This window comes from Triticum aestivum, chromosome 6B, assembly GCF_018294505.1.
Source record: "Triticum aestivum cultivar Chinese Spring chromosome 6B, IWGSC CS RefSeq v2.1, whole genome shotgun sequence".
NCBI lineage: Eukaryota > Viridiplantae > Streptophyta > Magnoliopsida > Poales > Poaceae > Triticum > Triticum aestivum.
Genome location: NC_057810.1, coordinates 539,859,850 through 539,872,451, shown reverse-complemented (window position 1 = coordinate 539,872,451; position 12,602 = coordinate 539,859,850). Strand labels below are relative to the sequence as shown.

At 46.8% G+C, this 12,602-nt stretch overlaps 1 protein-coding gene, 1 long non-coding RNA gene and 1 pseudogene across 3 annotated transcripts; 2 read left to right on the top strand and 1 right to left on the bottom strand.

The window, feature by feature from the left end:
* The first annotated feature begins 1,124 nt into the window (after positions 1-1,124).
* Positions 1,125-2,081, top strand: LOC123134382 (zinc finger CCCH domain-containing protein 15-like; annotated as a pseudogene).
* A 261-nt stretch (positions 2,082-2,342) lies between these two features.
* LOC123137881 (uncharacterized) lies at positions 2,343-4,431 on the bottom strand. Its single transcript, XR_006468573.1, has 3 exons — positions 3,516-4,431; positions 3,166-3,409; positions 2,343-2,921 (listed from the first exon to the last, which is right to left on the bottom strand). It is a non-coding gene; the product is annotated as an uncharacterized lncRNA (long non-coding RNA).
* LOC123137880 (transcription factor EAT1) lies at positions 3,534-6,917 on the top strand. 2 transcript variants are annotated; one of them, XM_044557734.1, is made up of 4 exons: positions 3,534-3,678; positions 4,431-5,328; positions 6,067-6,480; positions 6,594-6,917. In XM_044557734.1, the coding sequence occupies exons 2-4, from the start codon at positions 4,459-4,461 to the stop codon at positions 6,687-6,689; spliced, it is 1,380 nt and encodes a 459-aa protein (XP_044413669.1). In that variant the 5' UTR covers positions 3,534-3,678; positions 4,431-4,458; the 3' UTR covers positions 6,690-6,917. The 2 variants fall into 2 exon arrangements, with proteins under 2 accessions (XP_044413669.1, XP_044413670.1); XM_044557735.1 differs by lacking the exon at positions 3,534-3,678 and adding an exon at positions 4,260-4,353.
* Positions 6,918-12,602: the final 5,685 nt, after the last annotated feature.

The following is a 12,602-nucleotide window of genomic DNA, read 5'->3' as shown; positions in this document are numbered from 1 at the left end:
TATGAAACAATTTTAGCAGTACACGCTTCACACGGCCCCACGTATGCACTATACTCATGAAACAACCTTAGCAGCACATATATAACACTACACTCATGTAATACCTGAATGTTTTTGCAGTTTTCATGTATAGTAAGAACAGCACATGGGTACACCACAGGGAAGAAGGAAGGAGGAGCTCACCTTGCGGTTTGGGAGATGGGGGTTGGTCGTCGAGATGCTTCTCCTTGCGCGCGCGGGGGGGGGGGGGGGGGGGGGGGGGGGGGGGGGGTGTCTTGGGCGTCAATGGCGTGTGGGTGACATCCTCCTTCCCATGGTGCCGCTGCTCATCGCTGACGGCAGCACGGGCGGTAGTGAGGACGGGATCCGGCGGGGAACTCGCTGGGAAGGCCGGATCTGTATGCCTTCAAGAGGTAACGGCCGACGACAGGGTGGGCCGAGGCGGCGGCGCTAAGGGTTTGGAGAGGGAGAACGCAAGGAAGAGGGGAGATACGAGAGGAGCCAGCCCGTGCGTGTATCTGTCGAGCGAGGAGACGCGGGATCGAACCGTTTTTCTTAGCGGTGGCAATATGTGCGTAAATAATAGGAACTCCAGATCCTTCGAAAACGTGGAGCTGGGAAATCCTTGCTTCACATATTTGCACTGCCCGAAGTGGCGATGTTATCTACACTATTTGCTACGTGGTCAACGAGAGTTTATTTACATGCCGGTATAAAAAACTCAGTCAACTCTGGAGCATCTCTTGCATCAGTCAACAAGAGTTTATTTATATGACATCTGAATGATGCTTCGGCGAGTGATTCATCAGGCATATAAATTCAGATAGTCTTTGAGAGAATTGAAGAGAATGGGCAATGCTAATCTGCGTGCGCGCGTTGGCACGCTCGGTTTCCGACATGTAGGCAGTTCCCGAAATTTTCAGAAGGTTATAAACCATGTAAGCGCACTGGACCATGGCCAGAGCAGTCCATTAGAGACCGAGTTGAACACACGGCTCATTAGGCCTACTAGAGTACTAGTTGAGCACGGCTCACTTGGCCAAGTAGAGCCCAGTTGAACATGGTTCACTTGGCCGGTGTAGCCCGACTCAATTTCTCTCGGTGTTCACTTTGTGTTCCTTCAACTACAAGCAAGCTTTGGTGATTCGAAAAAAACAAGCAAGCTTTAGAACGACGGTTCCCTCAAAAAAAGAAGCTTTCGAACGACGGGTCCACTGCCCAGGGACGAGCTGGAACAAGACAGGCACGTCTCTTCTTCGATTCGATCCATAGCTCGTCCTCTTCCCCATGTCCGACGGCGACTGCGAGCACGGTGCCGGCAGCTCGGCGCCGATGTGCAACTTTGTTCGGAAGCCGCTGAAGAATATTCGGAAGCGTCCGGCCGCCTTTGTCGGCTCTGACGACGAAGAAGGTAGCAGCAGCGATGAATCCGGGGCCATCGCGGCGGCGCGATCTAAGAAGCCGCCATCTACTACCAGCAAGCTCTTCTTCTCCTCCGCCGACAACTCACACGAGCCCTGCCGTTTCCAGTTCGAGTCGTCCCGGACGATTCAGTCCTCCACCGACAACCGCGCCACTGCGACGCTTGAGACGGAGACGACGTACGACCGTGATGCGCGCGCCATCCGCGAGTGACAGCTGAAGCAGGCCGAGGAGTCCCTCAAGAAGAACCCCTCTGCGTCCTCCTCCGGGGAGTTCTACAAGGGGATCCACGGCTACACAGATCACAAGACCGGCTTCAGGCGGGAGCACACGGTGTCCGGAGAGAAGGACGGCGGGGCGCATGGCCCCCTGCGGGCGTCAGTGCACATACGCCTCTCGACGCGGTTCGACTACCAACCCGACATCTGCACTCCCTCCTTGGGCCGGAACTTTTTTGAGGGGCTAAAAATTAAATTTATGGGTTTCTAAAAATAGCTAAAACTCAGTTGTCAAGGTTTTATTATTTACCAAAGAAATGGCTAGGTTAATTTGGTACTCCCTCCGTAAACTAATATAAAAGTGTTTAGATTACTATTTTAGTGATCTAAACGCTCTTATATTAGTTTACAGAGGGAGTACCAACTAAATATACCACAGTATTCCGCCGCGACGTCTCTGCTTGCGAATCATATGTTGGTACAAAGAAAGTTTATGTACTCTGAGTACGTTGAGAATGTTCATACATTTTTTTAGGGAACTATCGTCTAGTACATTTCGGTGCTTTTTTTTTGGACCGCAATAACCAACGAACGTTCCCCGCGGAGCATGGCATTTGTGAACCTTTTTTATGGCAGGTTCTTCAAACGCACATGACAATTTCTTTAAGAACACACGGCAAATTCTGGCAGATAGAGGATTTGTTGAATTGCATCCAGTCCCAAATCCAGAAACAGGAAAAAAAAATCTTCACAAGAATATTCTTGCGTTACAGTACTTTTGGCAGAACAAGTGGCTGGGATCAAATCCCGCCCAAACGGTTTTTCTCATGTCGATGCAGCGAGTTCATGGACTCGAGAGTCCACCCGTTGTATCGGTGGTACCACGCCTTGGGGGTGCTCAAGGAAGAATCCGTTGACGACTTTGCCATAGCACTCGGGATCTCTTCCTTCAGGTCGGTCAGTATCACCGAAAGGAAAGAGAATTATGCAACTAGTAGATAATAATACCGTAACCTCCATCGGTTGGCAGGCAATCCATCCCAAGATTGACCATGAAGTAGTTCCAACATGGTTCTGTTAACAGATCGCTCAGCTCTCACAGGTACAAAATCACTCAAAAGCATGGAGATTGAACTCCTGCTCCCTGTATCTTGGCTCCTGATAAGTCAAAAGGATGAAAAGATAGGATCACAATGTCGGTACCACATAGCCAGGGTGGTTCCTTTGTCTTGTTATGTAGATGACTTTGAGAGCGGTTGTATGATTCAGTTATATGCACTTCTGCAGAAGAAATTCAGACAAAACATATTTATTTAGTTCCAAGAGATGTAGCTTCCAATTCCTAGTACAAGTATTATATGGAAAAGAACAATGGCTTCCAGAAATGTGATAATCCGCCATCGATGAGCCTAATGTATAAAAACATTTCTTGATAAAAAAAAATGTATGATGTACAAGCACAGGCATGCTTGAAATTGTACGTGCTAACACGGGTAGCTCTCCTCAGATGCAGGATGACGCTCACCTTTAAATTCTCCAATCTTTTAAGTAGTCGTACAGTTTGTTTCTCCTAGCGAAGTGTGTACCGGTACATGCACAAAATACGGAAGAATGGAGAAGGCATGACTTGCATTTCCCAACTTCCGGCTGGAAGAGTAACAGCAAAGATGCCAAGTTCAAAGAGTGTGAGTTTCCCATCTTTCAGGTCTTCTGTTCTTAATGATGAAGATATGATAGCCCTTAGCTTTGACAGTTTGACCTCCCTTGCACTGTTCAGAAGACACAATTAGGAAATGATTGCTATTTGACGTGTTCTGTTATATGCTCATAAGTTCTACATGAAGATCAAAAACTGTTGTTTCCATGCCTTCAGACCTTCACATGCCAGTTACATTTTGCTTGCTAGTTCAGACCATAGTCTTCTCTAGTCCCTACAAATTATAGGCATAGCACCCCAACTCTTCTCAACGATGCTTTTGAGCTACTAGTTTCTGAGCAACATTTGCTTCATTTGATCTGGCAAAAAGAATTAATCTTGGTAATGCTCTCTTCACATCTCTTCTCTTCAAGCTTTTAGTGCTACTGTCAAGACACACATATCACCCCTACTTTTAAAGAATTAAAAAATATATCCTTGAAAAATGGGATCATAATTTTCTGCCTTTTGTTCAGAGAACTTACTTTTAGCTTTATAAGTTGAATCACTTTCAACAACTTATGATTTCTTGCACTTTCTGAGAAAATTACAGCAACACGAGGGATATTTAGGTCACTACCCATGATTTTGTATTAGTCTCTGCTTATTAACTGGTAAGGTTAAGGTAGTTGAAGCACAAGCTACCAAGATTAATATTTATAGTATGATACCAATAAAGACACACTGGAGTTTGTTGGGTCTTGAGGAAGCAAAGAGACTTCATGTCTCGTCCAGTGTGCTAATACAGCTTCTCCTCATCGAAAGAAGAGACAACCAGATGCCTAGCTTAAACTCCACGTCTTTGCTTTCTTCCGAACAACCAACACGACCAAGGCGAGCTGCAGCCTTCTCTATCTAACAAACAGATTGTCTGTTTCATTCAAGTTGAGTAGCCTTTTTCCTAAATATGCGTGCTTGAACCAATGATTTTCTCTATTTTAGATCCAAGCTATTTCAGTTGATCATTTCTAACATGCTACTGTGTCATTTGTTCATCAGCTTCGTCTCTTCCATTTGGTTCCTTTTCCCCCAAAATTGTACTACTTTAAGATACATCTTTGAGGCTCCTTGGTTACTAACTTTTGTTGTTTTAGATATTGAGTGAAGGAACCAGAGGCCAAAATGATTGCTGAGGGAGGTTATTTTGATGGTTCCAGAGATGCTATCCTCATGGCAGGATCACTGATTCACGATTCCCTGGACTCTATTTGTGACAGTACAGAGATTGAGCAAGGAAACTTCCATGGTCCCTCCTTTTTCATAGAAGATATATGCAATCCAACCAATCTTACCTCTGAGTCTGCACGAACAATCAACCATATACAACATCGGGCTGAATTTGACATGGATCAGGATCTTCACGGCCACATGATACAAGAGACCCAGGTAGAAACTTCAAATTGGGTTCCTGCAATGTTCGGTACCCAAAATCATATCATCAGCCAACAGTCAATTGAACAACAAATGGATGACTATGATGCTGCATCATATCCAGATGGTGCTCACACAGCTGCACCTGATCTCCTAAATCTTCTACAGATCCCAAGGTACAGTATGACTACTGCATTCCTTTCGACAGAACATATCTTTGGTGATCCAGGGCAGAATGCTGGCAACCAATTGGACATCAACAATGATGTTCTGGGAAGAGCAATTCATGACAGCGGGATGATGCTCGGTGATTCAACTCTACCATTACAATATAATGGTAATCAATCTCACCTATTCAAGGATCTCTACCATTCACTTCCGCAAAGTTTTGGGCTGTTCTCCAGTGATGATGAGAGAGATCGGACGATGGGGGTAGTAGGAGCTGCAGGAAATATTCTACAAGAGATAGACGGGAGGCAGTTTGGTAGTCCAAAACTGGGAAGAAGTAAGAAAGGTGGCTTTGGCAAGGCAAAAGCTAACTTTGCAACTGAAAAAGAGAGGAGGGAGCAGATAAATGTGAAATATGGGGCTTTAAGATCACTGCTGCCAAGCCCTACGAAGGTTTGTTCAACACATATTCTCTATATTTTAAATGATTTTTTCTTCTCACAGTTACAGATAAATCACTTAAACGGCAACTAATCACATGTACAAAATTCATTATCTTTTATTAGTTTCCAGATGTGGCGCCATTTCAATATGAAGCCAATAATATTTTCTAAGAGTATAAAAAGAACCACTGCTACTGGCACTTAGAAGGTCAAAACAAGTCGGAACTTTTCATTAAAAAAAATTATGTTTTCATCACCAGCAAGCTTTTACAAAGTTTCCTGGCTACAACAGTCCACCTAATATAAGTTCCACATAGATGATATGTTGGGGAAAGTGTATGCTGGACCTTTCTGTAGGTGAATACTGGAGTTCTCGGTGGATTTAGTTGACAAATTAATGTGCATGGATCATTAGTATCCAAAGACAACAAATTCGAATACAACTCCTTAGTTTATGAAGCATAAATACATTACCATTGTTAGATTTTTAGGATCTGTCACTTTTTGCTTAACCGAAGATAAAACAGTTGTGAAACAGAAAAATAATCTTACATAGATCAAATGGGATTTGATTTGACATACCCAGCATTACGTTATCACCAACCGTACTGATCCTTAAGAGGTATCTTCAGGCTATCTAAGACAAATAAGACAAATGGAATCATGACAAAACCTTTTTAAATTGTGTACACTTCTTGTATTTTCTTGTGAATGTGATATTACGGGTTATTACAATATTTTTCTTTAGAACGACCGAGCCTCTATAGTTGGAGATGCCATCGAATACATCAATGAGCTGAACAGAACATTGAAGGAACTGACAAGTTTGGTGGAAGGCGATACCAAACATAGGATGAAGAGGCTTAAGTTGGATGATGCAGCACGTGACAACGGAGAAAGTTCGTCGCTGCAGCAAGTGAAGGACGATCAAGACAGTCAGCTGAATGGAGCTATAAGGAGCTCATGGATACAAAGGAGGTCCAAGGAATGCCATGTTGATGTCCGCATAGTTGGTAATGAGATCAACATCAAGTTCACTGAAAAGAAGAAGACTAATTCTTTGCTTTGTGCTGCAAAGGTTATAGATGAGTTTCGTCTTGAACTCATCCATGTTGTTGGGGGGATTATTGGAGATCAACGTATATTCATGTTCAACACAAAGGTAACAATCGGACTTCTTTACTCAAAGCAACAGATTGCCCCTCTTCCCCGTTTCTACTGTATTAGCACACATGGTGGTACCATTCTGCTTGACATCTCTTGCCTACTGTGCAGATATCTGAGGGCTCCTCAGTCTATGCCAGTGCGTTGGCTTCGAAGCTCCTCCGCGCTATGGAGATGGAGCACCTCGCTGTTGATATCTTCAGTTAGCTTAGCCACCATGACGGAGATTCACTGGTGCACCACAATGGTCCATTATGTATTTATGTTAGCATCTACCGTTACCAAAGTGTGAGCTTACTAGAAGTAACTAGCCGACCTAGAAAATACTTTATCTTCAGTGAATGCTGCTGAATTTTATTTTATTTTTCACGGACCGTCTTGCACACTCGCTGTAATGATCTGATGATTCTGATTTAGCATTTTCTGGCACTATCACCCACTGCTATATCCATTACTACCCCCTTTGATTGTATGGCAGAAAGAATTCAAAATTAACTTGCAAATGTCTTGGGTTGCAACACTTGCTTCAAAATTGAATCCAAAAGGGGAGATGGGACTGGTGCTTTAGATCCTTACCACCTTGAGCCCATCATCATCTGAATGCGGGCCACTCTTCATCGCTCGCCCGACCCATGGAACACCCGCTGCACGCATATAGGCGAGATCTGGATGAAACGCATCGAGCAATCTGATTGTGAGTAATGCAATTGATAAAGGAGGGGGTGGTATTAGTATTACCAGTCAGATTGATTCGGGCTGCCTGCGTCCATACCAGCAAGATCGGCGGCGCTGCAGGGGTGGGGGAAACTGGGGCGGCAGTGGGGTGGTTGAGCATGGTTTTTTCGGTCAGGATCTGCCAGGACTTCAGTCTTCAGGAAAGAAAGAAGGCGATGCCACTGACTGCGGTGGCCGGCGGACGAAAAGAGTCGTCGTGCGCGTCTTGACGCCGGTGTTTCCTTTATATCGCGGACCGTAAACTAAGTTTACAGTTCGCAGACAGATACGGGCCGAAAACAGCGGCAGAACAGAAATGTAAAATGAACCTGTAAATTTCGGAAGCGGAACTTCACGGGAGATATCGAACTACTTCAGTGTTCATAGTACTTGATCATCATACATATTTCATACATAGGAGTAGCATATTTGTACAAAGTAGATCAGAAGAGCGGCGGCCGCCGTAAACCCTACTGTCAAAATTTGGCTCACCGGACCATCCGAGTGCGGCGGCAACGCGGTGACGGCGGAGGAGTTCAATCGTCATCGGAGGAGGAGACGAGGTCGACGTAGATGTCATCTTGCGCCTTGGCTTTGGGGCGCCATGCCTCGAGGTTGGCGTTGAAGTCATGCACCTTCGCGAGCCCTTGCTTGAGAAGGACGTCGTCGAGCTCGGCTAGAGATCTACGGCGCTGCTCGGCCTCCTCCTCCTCCCACGCACTACGCATGACGATGGCCCGGTTGAAGATGTCCGCCTCCATCGGGGGAGGAAATCCTTCGGCCTGATGACGCCACTGCCAGGCCGCACCGGCTCTGCCTTGAGCTCCCTCTTCACCGCGTGGAGCGGCGGGAGCTCCTCGGCTCCCTTTTCACCGGCATGAGGAGCGGCGTACGGGAGCTCGACCCCCCCCACACACACACGAAGCTGCCCGCGCCGGAGGACAGACGCGACTGCCTGTGGTCGTACTCTTCCGTCTTGCGACGAAGGAGCGACAACGACAGCTCTAGGCCGTGGTTCGTGTACTTCTCTGCGGCTCGTTTCCGTCGTCGGCTCTGACACACCACTGGCGCTCGGGGTCGTCGCTACCATCGGAGCGGCAGCCCAAGCTCCACATCCCGCGCCACATGGTGGAGTGCAGCGGCAGATTTGAGTCATTGGCGGCAAGAACTCGAGAGGTGAGAGAGGGGATTAATTGCGGTGGCGCGGGGATAGGGTTTCGCCCCGTATACTCGCCGCGAACCCTTGGATATACTACGCGAGGGGGTGATTATCCGGGTCACCGTAAAATCATTTATGGGTCGGGCGACTATACGGGCTCTGGTCTGACCCAAAAAAGGGCCAAACCCGTATAGTCGTCAGATTTTTATAATTTCGGCGTTTTTAAGGAGTCTGCTAGAGATGCTATTAGGGCAGGGCCGGAGCCCGCAGAGTAAAATGGTGAAAACCACCACATTTGTGACCAAGGCCAACTCAACGGACGACCCCCCAAAAAAATGGTCGATAAATGGGACATCCCAGCGCGTGGGAACCAAATCTTGTCCGCATCGTGTCCGTCTCGACCTAATCCGGAGCAAATCTAGGCTGAATTTGCATCAAACCAGACAATGGACGAACGCGCATGCGGCTTCTCGTCGTCCGCCCCGGTTCTCGGTGTCAAAACCGGCAGATCTCGGGTAGGGGGTCCCGAACTGTGCGTCTAAGGATTGAAGGTAACAAGGAGGCAGGGGACACAATGTTTACCCAGCTTCGGACCCTCTTAATGGAGGTAATACCCAACTTCCTGCTTGATTGACTATGATGATATAGGGGTTACAAGAGTTGATCTACCTCGAGATCGTAATGGCTAAACCCTAGATGTCTAGCATGTATGATTGTGATTGTCCCTAAAGACTAAACCCTCCGGTTTATATAGGCACCGGAGGGGACTAAGGGTGTACCAAGTCGGTTTACAAAGGAAGGAAACTACACATCCGGATGCCAAGCTTGCCGTCCACGCAAAGGAGAGTCCCATCCAGACACGGGAGAAGGCCTTCGGTTCTGTATCTTCACGACCCATTAGTCTGGCCCATGCCACATAGGCCGGCTCTCCGAGGACCCCATAATCCAGCACTCCCTCAGTAGCCCCTGAACTTGCCTTCAATGACAATGTTGTATTCGGCTTCATGTCTTCGGCTTTGCAAGGTGAGTTCCCCATTGTGCTTCATATAGTTCAGCTTTTGCATTAAATATTATACTTTTCAGCTTCCGCACCGCCGTCGCCTCAGCTTCCACGTGTCAGACGAAATGCGAAGGGTCCAGGTATTTTTACAAGTAACCCCTTGACCATGTAGATAAGATGTTTTATAAGTGAGAGAGATCGAATCTCAGATTCCATTCCTCGCCAGACGGAAATCCTTAGGGCTTGCTACAAGAAACCAACCAAAGATGGCCAACACTCCTTGCTCTTCCTCGCGTCCCCAAGGCCCTCAAGAAGGCGACTGGGAGAGCTGCTCGGTGTCCCATGCTCAATTGGCCACGCTGCAGGTGTAGGGATATTTCCCTCCATCGGATCTGGTCCCTGTTCGAGCGGGATTAACCACCTATAATGGTGAAGCCCTGGCGGAGAAATTCCCCAATCCCAATCCAGGAGAGCGGGTGTGCTTTGTTTCCTTCTTGCTGAGGGGCATGGGATTTCCAATCCACCCCTTCCTCAGAGGTCTTCTGGAGTACTACGGTCTCCAACTGCACAATCTCACGCCGGGCTCCATTCTACACATCGCGGGCTTTGTTGCCCTTTGCGAGCTGTTCCTAGGCTGCGAGGCCCATTTCAATTTATGGAGGAAATATTTCTACCTCGTCTCCCGCTCCCAGAAGGGATCTATTTTCGAGGTGGGCAGCGCCGAAGTATGGCGCATAGGCAGAACAGGATACCTGCCCGGTACTCCAAAGAAGGCATCCGAAGAGTGGCCCTCGAAGTGGTTCTATATTGACGATGTTGCCCTTCCGGACCCGGCCGGCCAGGTCTTCCCAAATTCTCCTCTTCTCCTTTAAATAAGCGCGCCAGCTGGCGTCCCCGAAGCTATGAAGAAGAAGATAGTGCGGAGGTTAAGCGGTTAGCAAGCAAGGTCCGAATACTTGCCTATTCCGGACTATCCATAGTCGAGGTAATGGCGATTTCAATAACGCGATGCGTCCAGACGCTTCAATCCAGGGGGTTTCCCATGTGGCATTACAATGGTGAGGATGACGCCACGCACTGCGGGCGCAAGGGTCCGGCTAATTTTGCCCGCTGGCCGCCACATTGGCTGACCTTTTCAAAGGGGAAAAGGAAGACTTTGCCCGCATGAAGTGTCGAGAAGGTTTCTCCATGTATACTCCTATTGACTGGGTGAGTCGTTGATCATAGGCCTTAATTGATCTTGTTCCCTTAACTATAGCCAGATTTAACCCGACTGTCTTTAACAGGAATGGAGAAAGGTTGTCGAGGGGATCTACAACCCCGCCCCGCAACCGGAGGACCATAATTGGGACCTCGATCCTAGGTATGAAGAAGATCGGACATATTCGTGGATTTTGAGGATGGAGTCTTTTATCAGACGAGCTATGATGGCACGGAGGTGGCCGTTATAGCCGATTACCCCGGTGATAACCCGCAAGTATAGGGGATAGTTGTAGCCTTTTTCGATAAGTAAGAGTGCCGAACCCAATGAGGAGCTAAAGGTAGAACAAATATTCTCTCAAGTCCTATCGGCCACTGATACGACTCCACGCACGCTTGACGTTCGCTTTACCTAGAACAAGTATGAAACTAGAAGTACTTGGTAGGTGTAATAGGATAGGTTTGCAAGAAAGTAAAGAATGCGTAAATATAAACTAGGGGCTGTTTAGATAAAGAAGCAACAAAGTAAATATAGCGAGTGTGGAAAAGTGGTGGTAGGAGTTGTGAAATTGTCCCTAAGCAATTGACTATGTTACTAGACCGATAATCACTATTGCAATTCTATTTGAGGGAGAGGCATAAGCTAACATATCATCCCTTACTTGGAATTCTATGCACTTATGGTTGGAACTCTAGCAAGCATCCGCAACTACTAAAGATTCATTAAGGTAAAACCCAACCATAGCATTAAAGAATCAAGTCCCCTTTTATCCCACATGCAAACAACCTACTTACTTGGGTTTGTGTTTCAGTCACTCACGCAACCCACCATAAGCAAATCATAAACATATTGCAAACCCTACAGCGGGAATCCCTCACGCTTGCGCGATACGGAGGGCACAATAGGACAGCACCAATAATAAAATATGCAACTCAAACCAATCATAGCAATTCATCAATCACCGATAGGACAACGAAAATCTACTCAGACATCATAGGATGGCAACACATCATTGGAAAATAATATGAAGCATAAAGCACCATGTTCAAGTAGAGGGTACAGCGGGTTGCGGGAGAGTGTACCGCTGTAGATAGAAGGGGGAAGGTGATGGAGATGGTGGTGAAGATGGCGGCGGTGTTGGTGAAGATCGCGGTGATCATGATGGCCCCCGACGGCGTTCCGGCGCCACTAGAAGCAAGGGGGAGAGAGCCCCCCTTCTTCTTATTCTTCCTTGACCTTCTCCCTGGATGGGAGAAGGGTTTCCCCTCTGGTCCTTGGCTCCCATGGCTTGGGAGGGGCGAGAGCCCCTCCGAGATTGGATCTATCTCTCTGTTCCTGCGTTCTCTGATTCTACCCCTTCACCGTTTTCTTTATATCTGGAGATCCGTAACTCCGATTGGGGTGAATCTTTCGCCCAGATCTTTCTCATAAAATTATCTTTCTTGCGCCAGAAGAAGAGCATCAACCGCCTTACGGGTGGACCACGAGGGCCAGGGGCGTGCCTGGGGGGGTAGGGCGCGCCCCCCTACCTCGTGACTACCTCGGACATCGTTTCGCGTTGATTTTACTTCCCAAAAATCATAAATATTCCAAAAAAAATCTCCGTCCATTTTTATCCCGTTTGGACTCCGTTTGATATTGGGTTTCTGCGAAACAAAAAACATGCAACAGACAGGAACTGGCACTGGGCACTGGATCAATATGTTAGTCCCAAAAATAATATAAAAAGTTGCCAAAAAGTATATGAAAGTGAATAATATTGGCATGGAACAATCAAAAATTATAGGTACGACGGAGACGTATCAGCATCCCCAAGCTTAATTCCTGCTCGTCCTCGAGTAGGTAAATGATAAAAAGAAATAATTTTTGATGTGGAATGCTACCTAGCATAATCTTGATCATATGTCTAATCATGGCATGAATATTAAGACACGAGTGATTCAAAGCAATAGTCTATCATTTGACATAAAAACAATAATACTTCGAGCGTACCAATAAAGCAATCATGTCTTTTCAAAACAACAAGGCCAAAGCAAGCTTATCCCT